The 19,508-nt window shown below is 36.8% G+C and overlaps 1 protein-coding gene across 7 annotated transcripts in view; it reads right to left on the bottom strand.

The window, feature by feature from the left end:
* LOC113226016 (disco-interacting protein 2) overlaps window positions 1–18,567 on the bottom strand; it is a 160,946-nt gene extending 142,379 nt beyond the window's left edge. For 6 of the 7 annotated variants that reach the window (XM_026458553.1, XM_026458772.1, XM_026458690.1 and 3 more), the window contains exon 1: window positions 18,311–18,567. In XM_026458553.1, coding sequence (XP_026314338.1) covers window positions 18,311–18,395 — 85 coding nt within the window. In that variant the 5' untranslated portion in view covers window positions 18,396–18,567. The remainder of the gene's footprint in view (window positions 1–18,310) is intronic. The other variant, XM_026458835.1, reaches the window with a different exon arrangement.
* Window positions 18,568–19,508: the final 941 nt, after the last annotated feature.

Here is a 19,508-nt window from a genome sequence, read left to right as displayed (position 1 = left end):
GAATTTTTGACTCGTATGCATATGTTGTTTAATAATATTGTTCTGCTGCAGTCTGTGTTCTTGATAAGGTTATCTGGCTTGGTCCATATTGCGGTGAGAGAGAAGTTCAAAGAAATTAAATAGAGTACCTACACTAATGTCACAGTACAAAATTCCGCCACTGACACTATCGACACACAACGGAGTTGATTTAAAATTAGCGGACATGGGGCCAAGGTTGTTGCTTCCCAACATCCTTTATAATTGCACCACTTACACCAAAGAATTAATAGTTAAAATAATTCGTTACCGTCTTCAAATGTCTGAGTTACAAGTTTGAATAAAATAAATTCATTAGGTTTGTCAAATTATAATAGCGGCCTATTTAAGTCTGGAAATAAAATCATATTAATGACTAATTAGTATGTAACCGGCCTGACATCTACAACTATCAGTTTCTTAGCTAGCGACATCTCACCGCCAAAAAAGGAATTTCAGTACCTATGTATGGATATAGTCAAATCCATATTAACAACATAAGTACAATATCAAATTATACTGATTCGGCCGATTTGTAATAAGCTAATAAAAGATTAAGTACTTCATTACAAAAAATAAAGTCGATAATTTCTTCTGCAAAATACCACACTGAAAAATGGTAAAACTGACAAAAAAATTCCCAAAATCAGGGATAGATGGCACGTTTCACAAAAAAATAAGTTGTGTCCGAGTTACCAGTACAATAGTTTGTGGTATGTTATTAAGTCAGTTTTTTGTTATGGCTTAACTTGATGCCTTTTGACCCTATGGTCAGTGTACAAAATAATTTCCTCTGAACTTTCGTTACGTCACAAACCCAAGGCACCGTTCAGCTTCTATTAACTCTGTTTAAGGTTTCTATAGTTTATTTTGATACACCGAATATATTTTATTCAATTACGTAACACATAACCTCCAAAACTTCAAACTGGAATATCTTTATTTCCTGACTTCTCAGAATAGTAAAAATACAAAACAAAATTTGTTCAGGAATTTCGACTATATTTGCACATATTTTTCATAAACAGACGCATACAAATTATATCAACAAAAATGTATATGGGAGTTTGCCATTGTCCTTTCCGATCACTGGGGAAAATATAACTGTCAGTCAGTATTCCATTTTGATCGCATGCCTATTAGAGGGCGCCAGGGTATTGATTGCATCCACATTGCACCCGCGCGCTCCGTGGTGTAGCGCCGGCGTTGTCTATGGGCTTCAAGTTCAGGTTGTAACATCACAGCATTGAACAAGCAATAATAATATTTCCATTAGTTTAGTATATTAAACGGCCTCTGTGACCGAACGATTACCATGCTGGTATGTCACGCAGAGGACCCGGATTCTATTACCAGGTCGGAAGAAATATTTGTATGGCCTACATTTATTTCTCTGTTGAGTGTGGATGTAATTTGTGCTTGTCTATGTGTGTGTCTATGACACCCGCGATGCAGGGTTTTCCTAGTGCGGGGTGGTGCGGGGTGGTGCGTGTGTGCGTTATTATTATTATTATTACAGCACCATGAATTCACTACAAACAATAGTTAACGGTTGAAACGAAAATATTTAGAAGGTACTACGGAGTACGCTGATTACCTAGTGGTGAACCCAATACGGAAATACTGTATTAGGCGTATTCAAAATACCAGTTTAAAAGCTCGTATGTAATCTAGTACAGAATAAGAACATTACGATTTTATTATTATTACATTCACCGATAATGGACTTCGTTTCCTGCAATTAAAAGTGTAGGACTTTTTATTATTAGATTATTACCTATTAAACGATTTTGATATAGCACCTGGTAAAAGCAGTTTCTTTTAATTTGAGTCACACGCAAATGTCGTAGTTGTGTGTAATACTGTGGGTGTGTATTTAGCTATAAAGTTTCAACTACAAAGTTGAAACACGCAAATGTTTTTTTTTTATATTTATTTATAAGAAAGCCAACATGATCCATGCACAACAATAGCAATTAAAGGTATGTACCTTTACTGTAATGTTACAGTTTAAAGGTATAAACCATACTTACAGAAAAAAAAAACCAAGGCGATACTACAGGCACATGGGATTTGTCAACTTTATGTCTTTGATTAACGGGTGCAGTTTCGCGACTTGAAACTCGCTACACCGACCTATGCGGATTGACCTTCATGCCTTCCAAGGGATGCGAACATTCTTCGAAATGCTGGCCCTGTACTATCGTTCTCCGATTGTCAAACAAGTAATACCCGACCATATTAAAAAACGCGTAATGCGAACAAAGTTTCATGTTCGACATTGTGAAGCGAGGAGACTTCCAGATTTCATCATGTTTTCGTTCATCTTAAAGGCAAGGTTTAGGCTGCACATCTGATGGATACTACCAACTAACACAATATTATGGACTAGCTATGTCACCAGCCGTGGTAGCTTAATGGTTGGCTACCGCCTCTCAAGCAGAGGCTGTGGGTTCAAATCCGAACTCACGCCTCTGAATTTCTCGGAATTTAATTTGAAATTTACCATGAGCTTTTTGGTGAAGAATAACTTCGAGATGAAATTTGCACATCGAAGGGTTGTGAAACCCTCGGAAAACGCGTGACGTCTCCAACCCGCATTGGTCCAGGTTGGCGGACTTTGGTCTAAACCCTCGTCTGAGAGTATAAATGGGTTGTTGGTGATAATATACCCAGCGACATCCATACCACATACATGCTCTCCTATGCGAACGTTCTATTCATACGTAAGCGCAAATACTGGTCTTGTAGAAATGAAACAAATGTTACACATTTAAAGAACTTTCGCGTTGTACCTATTGTACTAACATTTGAAAACGGGAAGAAATGTTTAAACATTAATCTGTATAGAAATTCCTATTAGAGTTTAAACGTGTTTATTCCCGTTTTCAAATCAATTTTAATATTCCATTGTATACTACAAACGTACTTTGTTATATCTTCCTTTAGACACGCTTGATAAAATAGTGCAATACTACTCATACCTATACCGCGAAAAACACTTCTATAAGATCTGCTCGCACCTCAAAAATCAGTTGATATTTCGCACTATTACTGCAAAGATAAGAAAATTAAAATGGCGCTATCACGATTCGCAAACATCAAATCATAACAATAGTGTAACAATTTTCCGAGAAACGAAGTGTTCAATAACGAAATAATAAACCAGGAAAGACATCCTTGAAAGCATAATAACAATTTCACTAGCTGCAACGAGGTATTTATTACTCTCAGCTGGGTAAACACAGGTCAACATTGCAAAGAGCTTTGTGAATTGTAGATAAAACTTTTGTCAATATTATTTTCCCAATGTTCAACATCTTCCCGTACAATTTTCGATTTCATAATCGGGGTTCAGGTTTCCTGTACATTGAGACTTTTTGACTTACTTAACAGCATCTGGTCTGTGAAAACTCTCTCAAGGATCCCATTTAATGCAAACTAACATTAAATATTATAAATGCGAAAGCACTCTCTCTGTTACGTTTTCACGCCTAAACCGCTGAATTAATTTTCATGAATTTTCGTATTGATATAGATGGGACGTAGGAGGATATAGGGTACTTTTTGTAACAAAAATAAATCACAAAGGGGCGAAATAATTTTTGACAAACATGTGGCTTCCAAACTACCTAAACGTTATGATGCGCTTAAACAGTTATACAAGACTAGATGGCGCGTGTTGCGCCGGGCCGCTAAAGCGGCCCGCGAGGCCTTTTCTTATATCTGGTCACAAATTGGGAGTCCCCATTTGAGTACGGCTGTAAGAGGTAGATTAACGGATGCCCTGGTTTTATCTATTTTCGATTATTGTGACGTTGTGTATGGACCATGTTTACACAAAAAGACGGTGAAGAAAATCCAAAGCGTTCAAAACGCAAGTATTAGGTTTTGCTATTCCGTTCCGCCGAGGTCGCATATTGCCCCGTTTCTTAATACCTACAACATTTTGAACATGGCGAACAGGCGAATGTTAAAGCTTGGTACACTTGTATTTTCTTTGAGAAATAAACTGTCGCCGCCGTACTTGGCAGATAAGCTGATTTGGAACGATAGAGTGGAGGGCAGCACCCGTACGATACGCTATCCGAGTTTGAAATTGTCACCTTCTCCTCGACTACATTCTTTTAGAGGCAGCTCTCGTTTTGCGGCAACTAAGTGTTGAAACGATCTTCCGCCGCCATCGCCAGTAAAAACATGTAAATCGTCATATACTTTCAAGTGTAAGTGCAAGGAATGGCTGTTTAATCTACAGAAGACATCACACTGTTGGTCGAAGGTGATGTAGGCTCTGTTACGTCATTGGAAATAATAAAAGTAGGATTATAATTGGAATTAAAAATGTACTAACTCTATATTCTTCTAAATTCCATTCTCTGCTTGTTGTATTCTATGTACACAGTGAAATACTCTTTGCTGCTAAGTGCAGTATGTTCGGTGGTCGGTAGATACGTATGTCATTTTAAGTTTTAAGGTTTGTTATTTATGTAGTAAACGTATATAGTGAGTGAGATACCCTCCTATTTATTTATATATATATTCGAAAAGATACTCGTCTCTGTATGCTACGGTGTCTCCAGCGGCGAATACTTGCCAGGTGCAGCCTGAAAACCAGCAAATTGCTGAGGCGTTTTCCTTTTCTTCGACATAGACTAAAGCATTGTTTTATCTTAAATATTGTTGTGTTTTCTGTTGAAGAATAAAGTCCTTTTATTTTTATTATTTTTTTAAATAGGGGCGGGCACCGGCTAGTTTTATATAAAACGTAAAAGTATTTCTAAGATTGTTATTTATTATAACGCGTCGCTGACGCAGACGTAACGATCTCCACCAGGATAATAGATAATTGTAAAAAATATGTATGTTCAAGTACTATTTAAAAATCAATCTATTAGGTGGCCCTGACACGGGCAGAGCGAGTCACAGATGTGGTCGGGTTAGAGTCTGATTCGGCGTCGAAGTATCAGGCACGTTGTCGGTGGCAGTATCAAGAATACTTGTCGCTGTCGGAGAGACACTTGTCTATACAATATTGCTAAATAAAGTCCCTTTCAAAATAACAGTTGACCAAATTCAAAATTAAATATCGCATACGAAAGCCTGTACTTTATGTCACATTGTTCTTCCACAATATTCACTTAAAAGCAGAACCTGCAGAAGCCTCTTAAATTACTAAGCGAAACCTCGATATGGACGAAATGTAAAAAGCGCACCGCCAAAAACCAAAATAAAAAGAAGAAATGTGCTTGCTACTTTTTTTAAACAAATTTGGCATTTCTTTTGGCGATATTTCAGTAGCATTTAAGCTTGAGGCGCGTGTGTGAGTAAACACCGGCGGCTTCGTCGCGTGCGGAGAAAAACCTGTTTAAACCGGCTAGGACTGTGCCACAGCTCAGGGCTAGCGATATAGCGTAGCGCGTCGCATTTGTTGTGTTTTTTGACATGTATACGTCGCCTAGTAACGACTTGTTTAGTCATTCTATTATTTTACTGAGTAATACAAATTGTTCATATAAATTGATTTACTTATTTTACGTACAGAACAATATTTAATTTTATCCTTCTGTACCAACCCTACCAAAATAGGTATAAATTTTGCATGCTCTTTAGAAGCTTTATCTCTGTTCCTTTTCTTTACTCATGTGGTTCCAGTTTTGACAACTTTACATTCATTTAGCGTTTATTGTTGTCAATTATAGTTTATTGTAGTAATTCGATACCGGAGTGATTCGATACTCATAATAATTTTGTCTGGTCAAACTAGCAGCTTGGTTAATCTATTATTTATTTAGTTGACCTTGGCCCAACGTTGTTTGTATTCCTGTATAAAGGCTGCTTCCGAGAAGTGTTCAGAGTTGCAATACCTATCAGTGACTTGAAAAATCAACCACCACACATAAAAGTACCTACTAAGTCGTGAGTGTGCTGAATGCAGTTTCAATAATTCTTGCCAGTGTCGGAACCATATTTGTTTTGTTACGATTACGTGTGACGTACTATAAGTTTCCGGAATGAATAAGAAAAAAATACTATAAATGGTCAGAAATGAATTTATTGTTTCTCAAAATATTCTCCGTTAGCGTTAATGCACTTTTTCATACGAATGAACCAATTTTGAATCAAAACATTTATGCCACTCCTCCGTGACATCTCCGAAGCATATTTTTCATACTCTTCGACAGCCTCTTCAGGTATCGAAAATCGTTGACCGCGTAAGTGGTTCTTCATTTTTGGAAATAAATAATAGTCACAAGGTCAATGTTGTTCACCTTTAAAAATTCATTTGTCTCTCAGGCCGTGTGAGAACTGGCATTATATCGTGGTGCAAGATGATACGGCGTTTACGGTTATTTTTACAGAGTTGGTCAATAACTTCCGGCGAACAAATGATCGTGTACCAATCACTATTCACGATACAACGATTCTCTAAAGCAACAGTAGCCATCTGTCTAGTTTTATTAAAAAAAAGAAGCAATCATCCGCTTAGAGGCACTTTGCACGCGCGTCACTTTGGTTGGTTTCGGCTCAACTCGAAAGACCCATACGCTCGATTGCTGCTTTGTTTTGGGGTCGTATCTATAAATCCATGTTTCGTCACCTCTTACTATACCCTACACCAAATTTGACGCCCCTTTGTTGAATCTGGTAAGCATGGCATTGCACCAAGTGACGCGATCCGTTGTTTGAGCCTCAGTCAAATTGTGTGGGTTTCACCGAGAGCACAGCTTTTTCACACCCAAATGTTTGTGTAGTACTGATTGTATTTGACTCATGCTCATGCCTAAAGATGCCCAAATCTCAGGGTATGTCACATGCAGGCCTGTTTTGATCATACGGCGCACAGCATCGATGTTTTTGTTGTTCACAGAAGTGGACGATCGACCATTACGAAATTTGTCACTGAGATTCACACGACCGCGTTTGAATTCTGCAAACCAGCTATAAATAGTCGTCTTGCATGGAGCTTCATCGCCAAAAGCAGTTTGAACCCGAGCGAAGCTCCGTTGAGCTGTTAAGTTACACTAAACGTCGTAGAAAGTTATATTAAGAAAATGATCACGAGTTAAATCCATGGTGATGTAGACAACCAATTTCTAAAATGACGCCACAATGTAAAAACAAGTAAAGTCAGATGAAACTAACTGTATTTTACAGCCAAAGAGTTCCATTGTCAAATGTTGTAATTACTTTTTAAATATTGTTTATGTATGTGGCCAGTTCCGGAAACTTTTAGTGCGCCCTATGTACAATCGTTGGTTGACATAACTTCACCGTCGCCACTATACTACGGATCCTACGTAAATTTATATATAACACAAAAGTACTTCTAAGACTGTCATTTATTATAATACGTAATACCATAAGTGTATGATCACCAGCTCAAATTTAGTCGGCACTATTTGTTATACCAGTAGATATTGTTATAAATTGGTTATAACAACCAATACGGATATTACGGCGAGGCATATTCTGTCAATTTCCTAAGTTATTCTCAAAATCGTTACGAGGGGGAACTATGCATAAACGCGGCAAATTCTTGCAATGAACTAACTAGTTATGACACTTAGCACGTGGTGTATAAGTTACCGCACAACCAATAGCATGGCAAAATACCTTTAGCCGAGTGTGCATCGACAACTTATTTATTTGAGAGAAAGCTATTTACTTTCGAGATAAGTGAAACTTTGAATGGATGCTAATGAAGATGTACGCAGATAACGGAAGTTAGCTAAGGGTGTTACGCACATTTGTTGTGAATTGGTGGTCGCTAAAAAAACGCACAAAATAGCTCAACGCGTCTTCGTGGATGTTAATGACGTCGCTTTTAACCCATGACAGATTGAGTAATAATTACGTGATAAGTAACACTGCGCTTAAAGGGTTCATTAGTCAGCCATAAGTAAATTATTTAGATTATCATCAACCTACACAGTACATAAAATTTCGCTCAACCAATCTGATCAATAGTGCTAATGTATAAAAAAATTAACACAGCATGTCACCATTAATATGAAAATTTACAAAAAATCAAACCGTGAATCGTCAAAACACAGTTTTGCGCAGGGCGCGCTAATTGTGTTCCCGCCTCTATTTTTGTACTGACAATTCGAAAACGTCAACACAGAAGCGAGTGCAACCACCAACAACGCTTCGCAAATAGGCTGTGTGTGCGGTCTACACAGTGAGTAACTAGCCATTAAAAGTATCTAAAAAGAAATAAAGTAGGTTGTGTAGTACGGCTTAGTCAGTGTCCCAAACAAACGGGTTTGGTTGGCGGATGCGTCATGCTTTCCCAATGGCGAACGATGTGATGCGCTGCCAACGTCGCCGCCGGCGCAAGTTGTGAATCAGACACAGGGCGTACACTATAATACTCCATAGCGTCTATACACGCTTTAAACGAGTCTTTAGTAGTCAGACAAAAACAATCAACGCGTCAAGTGCTAATTGTACTGCCTTACGTACAAATCTTAAATGCCTTTTCAAAATATAACTTAACTAAAGCATGAATCATAATTAAATGTTCAAAAAGTAACAAAGAAATGTCATGGAATGTCATTGTCAAAGTGTAGACGCAGGTGAGCTAAACCTTTTTTAACGGAATTGGAAAAGGATGTGGTTTTCATTGTCTACAATTTCCATGATCTTTTACAAAATATTAACAGGAAACAAAAACTTTAACAAGAACAGACAATAATTTAACAAACCCACTGCGGAGAGAAGACAACATTCGAGTTCGAGAAATGAAGCACGAATGACATCTATGACACGACAAAATGGCGCCACAAAAAATATTTTTGATCCCGATTGTGTTACCAGTATCATAAACTTATTTACGACCTCAAACATAGTGCTTTATTATAATTATTTCATTAAACGAAATCAAGTAAAAATATATATTGAAAAATGTGAATTGTTCTAAATTATATCAGATTACGCTTGAAAAAATTTCGGAACGTTTATTATTATTATTGTCAAAAATAGGAAAGTATAATTTATAATGTATTTTTTTTGTTAAGTTATACCCATGTCTATATTTCGGACATCTAATTATGATCCATACTATAGCTTACATTTTTTAGCCAATGCAAAATTTTTATTACAATTAAAATGACTGGACAACTACCAAGGTGAGTTCGTTGAACTCTGGAGAAGATGCGTCGGGAAATAAAGGTTTATTTGTGTAGCAATCATGCCTTTGTTATATTGCACAGACATTATTCTATTCAACAAACGATTGTATGTAGAATGATATTTAATAATGCAAACAGTTTCGTTTAGATTATCAAACAAAAACTTTTAAGCTTACGTTAATAAAGTAACTATGCCTGTCCGTAACCCGCTGGATTAAATATATACAAGTCAGTAGTAGTAATTTCCAATCAAAGCCAGATGACTGTAATAATTTTGTTGAATATATTTTCCACCATATTATTTAGTGCATCAGCGCAAATATGAAACTTGTCATTATTATCCCTGCAGATATCTACTATTATTTTTTTAATCTATCTATCTTCAGACAGCAACCATTTGAATGAAACTATCGCTCTTTGTATACGCGAGTGCTTAGGTTTCCTTTTATGGAGAATACGTTTTCACAATAACATTCCGGAGCAATTGTATTATCACTTCTTAAGTTTAAAACTTACATCAAAAGTATTTTAATTGAAAAGTCGTATTACAAAATTGGACACTACGTGTTAGATAAAGATGTATGGAAAGATGACATGAGTCTAGACTCCACACAAAAATGATACAAAGTTAATTCCGTAAGCATTTAAGTTTATTTGACAAGAGCAACTCCTAGAGTTCCTTGTTCCTTCTTCTCAGTCAGCACAGTGAACGAGCAGTAGTTTAAAAAATGACGTTTTCAAGTGTAAAATTTCACCCATGGAATAATTAATAATTATTTGAGTTTGGCTTCGCGTTTGCTGCACATCGGAAATGAAACTATTTCTTTCCTTCCGATCTAAATCAAGCATATTTGGTTTTTCACGGCTGCCATTATCATAGGACCTGTATGAAAAAACAAATATACGCTATTTCAAATTCGGAAAAAATATTTCATTTAAAACGTGTAACAATCGCGAAATATAAAAACTCGATCTTGTACTATTTGCTAACGGGCAAGTCCAATGAGAATATGGTTGGAACGCGAATGCTCCGAGTTGCTCAGAGAAATGTATTGTATTTTGGACAAAAGGAAGTCACACATGAGAAGTGCGAATAGACAACATTGCTTCGATAAGGCAACACGCAAGTCATGTAAATGCGGGCAAATATCCGGTCATGGCGGCTACACATCACCCATTGTTTACTGGGTAATTATTTAGCACCATACTTAAATACCTATACAGTTACAATACGGGTGGCTTTCGATGTGTCGTTGTTAACTGAACTACGTCTCAGGGTACTGCATAATGAAAGTCAATAGGAACAGGTAAATGAAGTTGACGTCATCGAAGTTAGTCACTTTTTATTCGCGGGAAATGTTATATTTTTTCAAGCAATATCGTATAGTGATGTGTATTCACTCTTCAAAGACCAAAACCATAGATTCGTGTCTTCAAGAAACAAGACGGGAATCATAGACTCATGCCTTCAGGAAACATCGAATTTCCTACGAAAATAACCTAACTTATGAACATAAGTTAGCCGTACTCAAGTGCAATCCATCCAAAGCCGGCACCGAACGACGGACTATTCTAATTTTGGACAATATAGTTACGTGCTTAGACGGCTAAAATCTTCCAAGGACGTCGAGTTCCGTGTACTCATTGACAAACATTACCTCGTGTATATAGTTCTCGTAGTCGACTATCATTGCAATTGCTCTAGAATTCGTACCAAATTATCAGTACTTATAAAGACTATCTTTCTAGTCAGTACCGTGCTCAGATAGTCCAATAAATTACTAGTAAAACAATGACTAACATTGATAAACCTTCAAAGTTGAACTAAGCCGATAGATGGGTGTTTTTTTTTATAAATATACCAATAAGAATCGAAGGTAAGATTAGTTAGTTAATGTAATAAAAATTAAAATGAAATACATAAAATATAAAGTTATAAAACGCGCTTATGTGTTAGTATCATTAGAGCTCCACGTGAACGAGTTCGTCCAGGGATGTACTGCCACCTTACCTATTTCTGCCGCCAAACAGTAATGTCAGCATTACTGTGTTCCGGTTGTGAAGAGTAAGGGTGTTACTGAAATTACAAGACAATGGGACTTGTCAACCTATGTCTCAGGGTGACGGGTGCAGTGGTAGTGCCCCTCAGACCTTTGCAACTTAAAGCTCTGAGTGGCACTGTAACAGTTATGGATAGGCATGTAGCTTACCATCAGGCGCACGACTTGTTCGTCCCGTCACTTGATGTTTTAATAAAAAATAAAAAAATATCTTTACTTGGTAAATTTCTTTTTTTATACAAACAGAATTTGTAAAAGGTGGCAATACTTTTTTTTTAATAGTGTTACACTCTCGCCTTAAATATTTCTTGTAACTTGATATTTGACTAAGATCATCTTCATCTTCTAAACTTCGTATCGTTATATAGAATTTATTCGAGGTCATTCTTCTATTTTATAGTTTCGTATTATTGCCAGTTACATTCTTTCTGCAAATATAGCTCTAATTATTTCTAAATGACAACGATAAAATTCCAGAAGGGTGAACAGATAATAGATAACTTTATCTGTCACTTATGAGTAGTATGCGAAGAATTGGGTTATATGCGCCTTACCGCCGTAATAATAAGTACTTTGTAAATCTTTCCGAAAACATAAACCTAACAACAAACCATTTTAATAAAGTTTTTAGTTTTAGCTTACATAATGCTGCATTGAAAAGAATTGTAACCAGAGATAAGGCAGTGGGTTAAAGCACAATCAACCCGCGTGAGTTTTAGCCGGATATTACCCAAAGCCAAATTTTGACCCATTTCTGCGCAAAATCGTGGGTAGAAACGGCGCATACCGAATTTGGTATAAGTAATTACATACTTATTAAAAAATTCGATGTAAAAAATCTTTTTTAGACAAAAAAAAAAGCATCTCCTCACAATACCCAGCTTACGAACCCGTGGACATTACAATTTGATGTTCATGAAGATCGATCTAACGATTTTTGCATCGATTTATTTCAATACGATTTTCAAATGGATCGATTCAATAGAAAGACAAAGCGAATCGGCCAGATAAGAAAGGAATAAACATTTTGTAATAATATAATTAAATTTAAACAAAACTCTATTAACAACAAATATTAAGTAGTACATAGTTATTGCATTTGATTACAGGCATTAATGGGTTTTAACCCGATTTAAACCCGGCATTAACAAAGCGCTGGACTAAAACTCGGACGCTTGCCTATCACTGATTGTAACTAATCAGTGGTTAACAACATTTTTCTTTGTAATCAGCAACACATGTAATATAAGACAAAAAAGCTTATCTTTCTCTAAATTTTGTTAGTAAATCAATTCTTATTGCACAAGTACACATCGTCGTAATATGATATCATTTCTCACATTAGTACAATTTGTTGTTTGGAAATAATATATTAGTAAATAAAACTGCAGCAGTTATGATTTATATTCGCATTAGCAATTATAATCACTATGGCTGAATAAAAACAAACATGTGCCATGAAAAAATAAACAATCGCATTGCAATAGCGTGGCGCATTGACAAATAAATATACCAGGAGTAGGCAATATGTTAGTGTAGCGACACAGAAATCATGTTCACCGATATATAATGGGTTGAGGAATAACGTAGTTAAGCTTATTTAAGCGCAGTTGGGAGTTACCAACGTATCGTCGACGCCTTGAATTCCTCTAAACTTACAAAAGTGTTCCGATGGCACGAGAACTTACTAGAGATTTTATTTATGTTTGTTAAATTAAAGATATTGTAAATGAAACTATTTTTTTTTTTCAGTCAGCTGAAACCACAAGACCTGTAAAGACGAAACTTTGGTATTACTGAAAACAGAAAGGGACGCGACTTAGATCCAAAAAAATAGATTCATTTCCAATGTGTGTAGCCATTGCGAAAACCTTAACAACTCAATATGAATTAATGACATATTTTAAGGTTAGCCAAAGTAAGGATAAAACGGATGACAATGTCGTGTATATCGATTGTCTATCATAGATACACTATTAGGGACTCACCACATTTATTCACACGGAATCGCCGTGAGCCGGTCAGAAAAATCTTTATGTCCATGCAATAATAGCGCGCGTATGCGTTTGTTGACGTTGCGCGTTTCGCTTTAGCTCGGATCGCCGGCGCCAAACGCACAAAGTCATTTTTGCTCTTATTACATGTACTTAAAAATTTTTCTGACCGGCTTAATATGAATCCGTGTGAATAAATATGGTGAGTCCCTTATACTAATTCGCAAAAATAACAACGTATTTCAGTAAGCTTACAATAAGTCGAAGTTTTTGTAAAGGGCTAAGCCGTAGTTTCTAGTTAGCACAATTTTTATCTACGTAAGAAGCGAAAGAAGTATGTCAGCGTAGCGAGTGGAGATCCATTGTGTGTGCTAGTATCAGTCAGACCCAGGTGTGTGGCCGAGAGTTTTGATTAATAAAATGAATGGCTCGGTCCACATTATTTATCGAAAAAGGAATAGGTAAAGAACACGAAAAGGAACAAAGGTAAAGTAAAGGCTGTAACAAAACAAAACAAAATAACGGTATAAATACAGGTACAATCATATAAAAACAGTCCCTACGAGATATGGTAAAGGTTACATGATTTTCAATGGTATAATTGGTCAGAATTTAACACCAAGTCGAGCACATGTACTCGCTTCGGAAATTTCATAATAAAAAGTGATAAAAAAGTGGGATGACGACAGAGTTCGCATAGTCACAGGTGTAATAGTATGTGTGAAATATTACACTTCATTCGTGTCAATTTATGTGTGCATTAATATACGTAAATTTAATGATAGCTGATCTGGGACAACTTGCTTGCTGTCGCTGGTCCTGATTTTCAATGTAGGACTTGCACGCAGTATTGTGGCTTAGCTTGCCTGGTTTAGTTTGCTAATATAATAATTTCGGGAGTGGCTACAATCTAAAATCAATAGATTTTAGATTCTAGCCACTCCCAAGGGCTGAAAGGCCCAATCCAACCACCTGAAGTTGGAAATAAGGGCTTATTACTGTTAAAGTTACTTACTTGTCCGGGACCTGTATTGCCCTTAAAAACTGCTGCTATTTCATCTATTGCGATTATTAACATCTCCGAATCACGACTCAACTAGGCTCCAGGCGTCTCTGGCTCGTGTGACGCCTCGCTATTCTTTATGTCGCAGTGGTATGGAACCCAGTGCGAGACCACCTTTTGCCTCCTCCCAAAAGTACTTATATAAGTCTCACTACTTAGAACAGTCACACAATCCTCGATGGTAAAGGGAGAATATGGAATTACATTATTTATATCCATACAAGCGATTATAGCGTACACACATCAAAAAAAGTTTGCGATCAATAGCATAAGCTCCTATAATTCTTTAAATTTAACTTTATCAAGAAAAAGTCTATGTTGTATGCTTTCTTTAAATAGGAATACCCTGTTTGAAATTAAAATATAAAACTATTTTTTATTATTTATTTTAAAAAATTGAGCCATTAATCATAATGTAATAGTGATAGAAATTTCATAGAAAGAAAAAGACTGTTTAATTAAACTTAAACAACAATTTATTATTAAAAGGTGTGAATTCGATATAAAATAACTCCTCCCCTGGCTCGAATACATGCGAAGATCCTCTTGGGCATGCTGAGGATCAAGTTATCCAGCATTTCCTGGGGTAACCTATCCCATTCTTCAATAGCGGCTTCCCTGAGCTCTGGAACTGTCTGGGGACGTGGCTCACGGTTCCATACTGCTCGTTTAAGAGCATCCCACGCGTGCTCTATTGGGTTTAAGTCGGGCGAGCCGGCAGGCCAGTCTAATCGTGTGATATCGTATTCTTGAAGAGCAGCATTGACTCGTTGAGCTCGATGTGCGGACGCATTATCATCGACCAGTACAAATTGGTGCCCATGGTTTACTCGGAATGGTCTGACGATATCATCAATAGCAACTGCTTTGTACATGTCTGCTGTCATGAAGCCCCGATACGGGATCAAAGGCGTTCTAGCTCCAATCATAATGCCACCCCAAAAGGACACCGATTTTCCGCCTTGCTGAACTGTTCCAGTGGCAGTTCTTTGTCTTTCACGGTCGCCTGGTCTTCTCCAGACACGGACACGTCGGTTATCTGGATGAGTGCTGATTCGGGATTCGTCAACGAAGAGACAGTTTTGCCAAATGTTTTCGTCCTCACCTTCTTCATTTTGCCGAAGTCTAGCCCACTGCAATCTTCGTTGTTGACGTTGCCGGGAATTGAGCGGAGCTCGCCAAGACCTCCGTGCTCGTAATCCAGCCTGGTGCAAGCAATTGCGAACGGTCTGCGTGCTAACTTCAAGCCCAGAGGCGGCCCTGACTTCTGCTTTCATTTTAGTGGCGTTGATTGTTGGATCACGGGCTGCCAGCAATCTAATATAGCGCTTTTGGGCAGCTGTCAAAACAGTTGGTCGACCGCTGCGGGGTCGGTCAGCTAAATTCCCCATTCCGTGATACCTCTGCAACGTAGCCACGACACAGGATTGGGATATAGCAAGTCTGCGTGCTATTACTCTCGTGGTGTATCCTTCTTCCCTCAAAGTTACTATTCTAGCTCGTAAAACCTCATTGGCATTTTTTCAATCACAATTTTCCGCGAAAAATATCTTGAATCGCTTATAATTGACTAAATCAGATTTCTGAATGAGCGTAAGCTAGGACTGAAAGCCTTTTTATATGAAAAAACAATTGAACGGGGTCATTGTTTTATGTTCTAATTTATTTTTAAATAAAGAATCTAAAAAGAAGAAAAAATCATAATATAATCTACAGTACCAAAAAAGATTTCAGTTTTTCGAATTGATCGCAAACTTTTTTTGATGTGTGTACATCGGAGCCTGAAAAACGGATGTATGTCGCCCCTAGTTCAGTTTGTAGCTGAATCTGGGTCGCACACCATTTATATCGCAGCGTGCATTGGATTCTATTTTCGACCTAATGGTATAAGTACCATAGTCCGCAACCAATGTTCAAACTGTTGTTGGAAGCTCTAAATGGGGTAGAGCTTTTGTTAATTACAGGGTTGTTGCGAATATCAGCATTCGCAAATAATCTGCATAAATTAAAATATCTGCATCCACCTCAGCATCCGCAATCATCAATGCTGATATTCATTGCGGATACTCAAGTAGTGAATTGACTTTTCTTTTTATAAATAAATAACGCACACACTCAACATAGCCCCGCACTAGGGAAACCCTGTGTCGCGGGTGCCATGGACACACATAGACAACCACAAATTACACCCAAACTCACGAGAGAAATAATTGTAGGCCATACAACTATTTCTCCTGGCCCGGGAATCGAACCTGGGACCTCTGCGTGGCAGTCCCGCATGGTATCCGTTCGGCTACGGAGGCAGCTTAAAGGTATGGTAAGCCAAATAAGCAACTCAGCTGTTGTTTTCAAAATATTACTTAGATAAATAACTTATACATAAAATTCCACAACAATTAAGATTGCAGTTTTCATACAGATTGATTCTTTTGTTAACAAATGTCACAAAGTCAATGAAACAATTTAGAATACCAAGGAAAATCGAAAGCATTTTCATGTAGACAGATTCAGAAAGGATGTTATTATTCACGTTATTTTAAATACATAAAATCAGCATCCACTGATGTTAAGATGAAAAATCAGCATTCGCTGATGCGTAAAAAACCTGCATCAGCAACAACCTTGGTTAATAATTATTGTGAAGGGACGCGACGTAACTAAACGTGAGGGGAGATTCACAAAGATGCCACAGAAAAACGTGAAGTACCCAAGCTGCATAGGACCAGGGCGCTTACCCTGTCCCTTAGAGGTGAACTGTGCCTTCAATTAATGATCGTGACATCTCTTAACTCAATTTAAAATGGACAACACTAATGTTTAACATAGATGTAGGCATAACAATTGATAGTAACACAAATAATTATTGGGACAAACAGCTTGTACAATATATTTTGATGAATAAGACGGATGTAACACTTGTTTTTTCTTTTTGAGGTTTTATAATGAGTCAGTGCTTTTTATTTGTAATTCATTAATGTTTTCAAAGGAAGCATTGTTATTGTGTCCAAACTTACAGTACATTTATCTATTCTTATTTGACACTAGTAATATAAGGTTTGGATTTATTCAAAAAAACTTAGATGAATTGACATACAACAATTATTTTATTTAATCTGTTGTTTTATTTCTCTGTTGTTATTTTGACTTATATAATAATATAAACAATAATAGATAAAGGTACTACAATGTGTGATATGTAATGTATTCATTTAGTTATTTTGAATACAAAGTAAATACTTTAGTCAAGTAAAATTTTATTTTATCAAGTATGTTAAAATTTGTTAATTATTTTTTGGTAACTATCATGTGTATTGACAAGTGTCTTGTGCAATTAATTTATCTCTGATTTGAAAGTAAACTAATGCCTTAAATAAATTAAATTTTATTTGAAGGATATTCAACTGATCTGAACTTAAGGTCCATATATATAGAGGATGTGAGCAATTTCACTATACAATCCCAGTTAATAAATAGACCTCAATAACTGCCTCACATACGAACGGGGCAACGACACCGCGCGTTCTATCACGCCTTTATTAGCAGGTAAAGTACGCTTTCCTTAAATACCCTTTATAAAAACATAGCATGGCACAAACAGGCCCTTAAGTGCCGAAGGTAAGAAAATTATTTAGACCAGACCCGGGCCGGACGCCTCACGACAGACAGACAAAGTTTCACTAGGGACCAAATAAAGTTTCATGAGTTAGCTGCAATTTTAATTGAATGCTATCACGCAGTCCATTGCATTCCGTAACAGACGATGTGTGACAGCGACCAAGTCGAGCGTGAGTCTCTACCCACTATCACAACAAGAAACTCGGAACATGGGACTGTAGCTCCAACTTTATTTACCGTATGCATCAGCTGTCAATGATTACGTCAACGTTCGATAATTCCGTCTTAAAAGCCCCAATAATTACACACGCGCCCACAATTACTTTATAAAAAAAACAACCAAAATTCTAACACAAACTTAAAATGCACAACAATCTAAATCTAACAAAATATCGATTTATGAGAACAGGACATTGTTTTGCTTACCTTCAGATAACTCCAAGTCCAATTCGGCCAATTTATCTCTAATTTCGTCCGGCAATTTTGATATATCCACACTTAAGTCAGCCATAGTGAAAAAACACTATTTTCACACAAAATAACAAAGTTTAACGACTACACTTCAAGAAACCATCGTGACACATGGCCATCTTGGATTTTGATTATTTTCTATCTGGTTCGCGCAACTACTTATCAACTTGCTCGCAAGTGCTGTGCAACACACATTTTCCTATCACCGGCAGAGGGCGCATGCGGAACATGTTCTCATTTGCTATAATTCATACTTTTAATCATGCGCTGTACCAAAGTTTTCTCTTGACTTACGAATTTCGCTCTACCCGCAAATAGTATGCAATAACAATCTCAATAATCTTTATCAATTTATACCATCCTTCTCAATCATAATCTGAATGGGGAAAATTATTTATTTTCGAGAAAAGGCATTGTAATTGTTTCTGCAATTTGGGCAACAGACAAAAACGATTATCAATTTTTAAAATAGCAACTGTAGAACTTGTGAAATGGTCCCGATAGATGGCGTAACATGTTTGGTCCATAGACTCAGTATTATTTCTACGAACAAGAGATGTAACTTTATAAATGATCAAAGTCATTGGTACCAACTTGATCAAGAGTTTACAATTAAAGTTAAATTGAATAAATGTATCACTGATTTAATGTGCGAACATTGGTGCGAATATATTATGTAGATTGATTATTAAATTGGGATATAGACGGAATTATTTTGATCTATACGTCAAAAAATACCAAATAATTACTTAGACCATAAAGTAATTTTATCTCTAATCCACCTCTTCTACGAATAATAACGAAAAACTATTTATTTACTTTCTTGTGGGTCTCTCTTTTTCCTGAACAATTATTGTTCGTAAATATGTGAACATCTTCCCATCCTTAAAACATAAATCGTTCGTTAATTTGCGCTCGGACAAATTGTAGGTAGTTTTGTACTAATACGTCACCGGTTCGCGATATCATCTCACCTACATTTTTTCTTATATTCATTCGGGAGGCCGCCCTCCAGAACTGTGTCGACTTCGTGCTCGACCGAGTGATTTTATAATTGTATTTCTTCTCATTCATCCGTAATGTTTATAATTGACTGTTTTGTGTCGTGTTGGTATCTACTGGTGGACCTCTGGAATTCCAAAAAGTAGGCATA

This window comes from Hyposmocoma kahamanoa, unplaced genomic scaffold (genome assembly GCF_003589595.1).
Source record: "Hyposmocoma kahamanoa isolate Upper Pololo Valley unplaced genomic scaffold, ASM358959v1 100021, whole genome shotgun sequence".
In the NCBI taxonomy this organism is placed as follows: domain Eukaryota; kingdom Metazoa; phylum Arthropoda; class Insecta; order Lepidoptera; family Cosmopterigidae; genus Hyposmocoma; species Hyposmocoma kahamanoa.
Note: the sequence above shows the minus strand (reverse complement) of the source record. Positions and strands in the feature narration are given on the sequence as shown.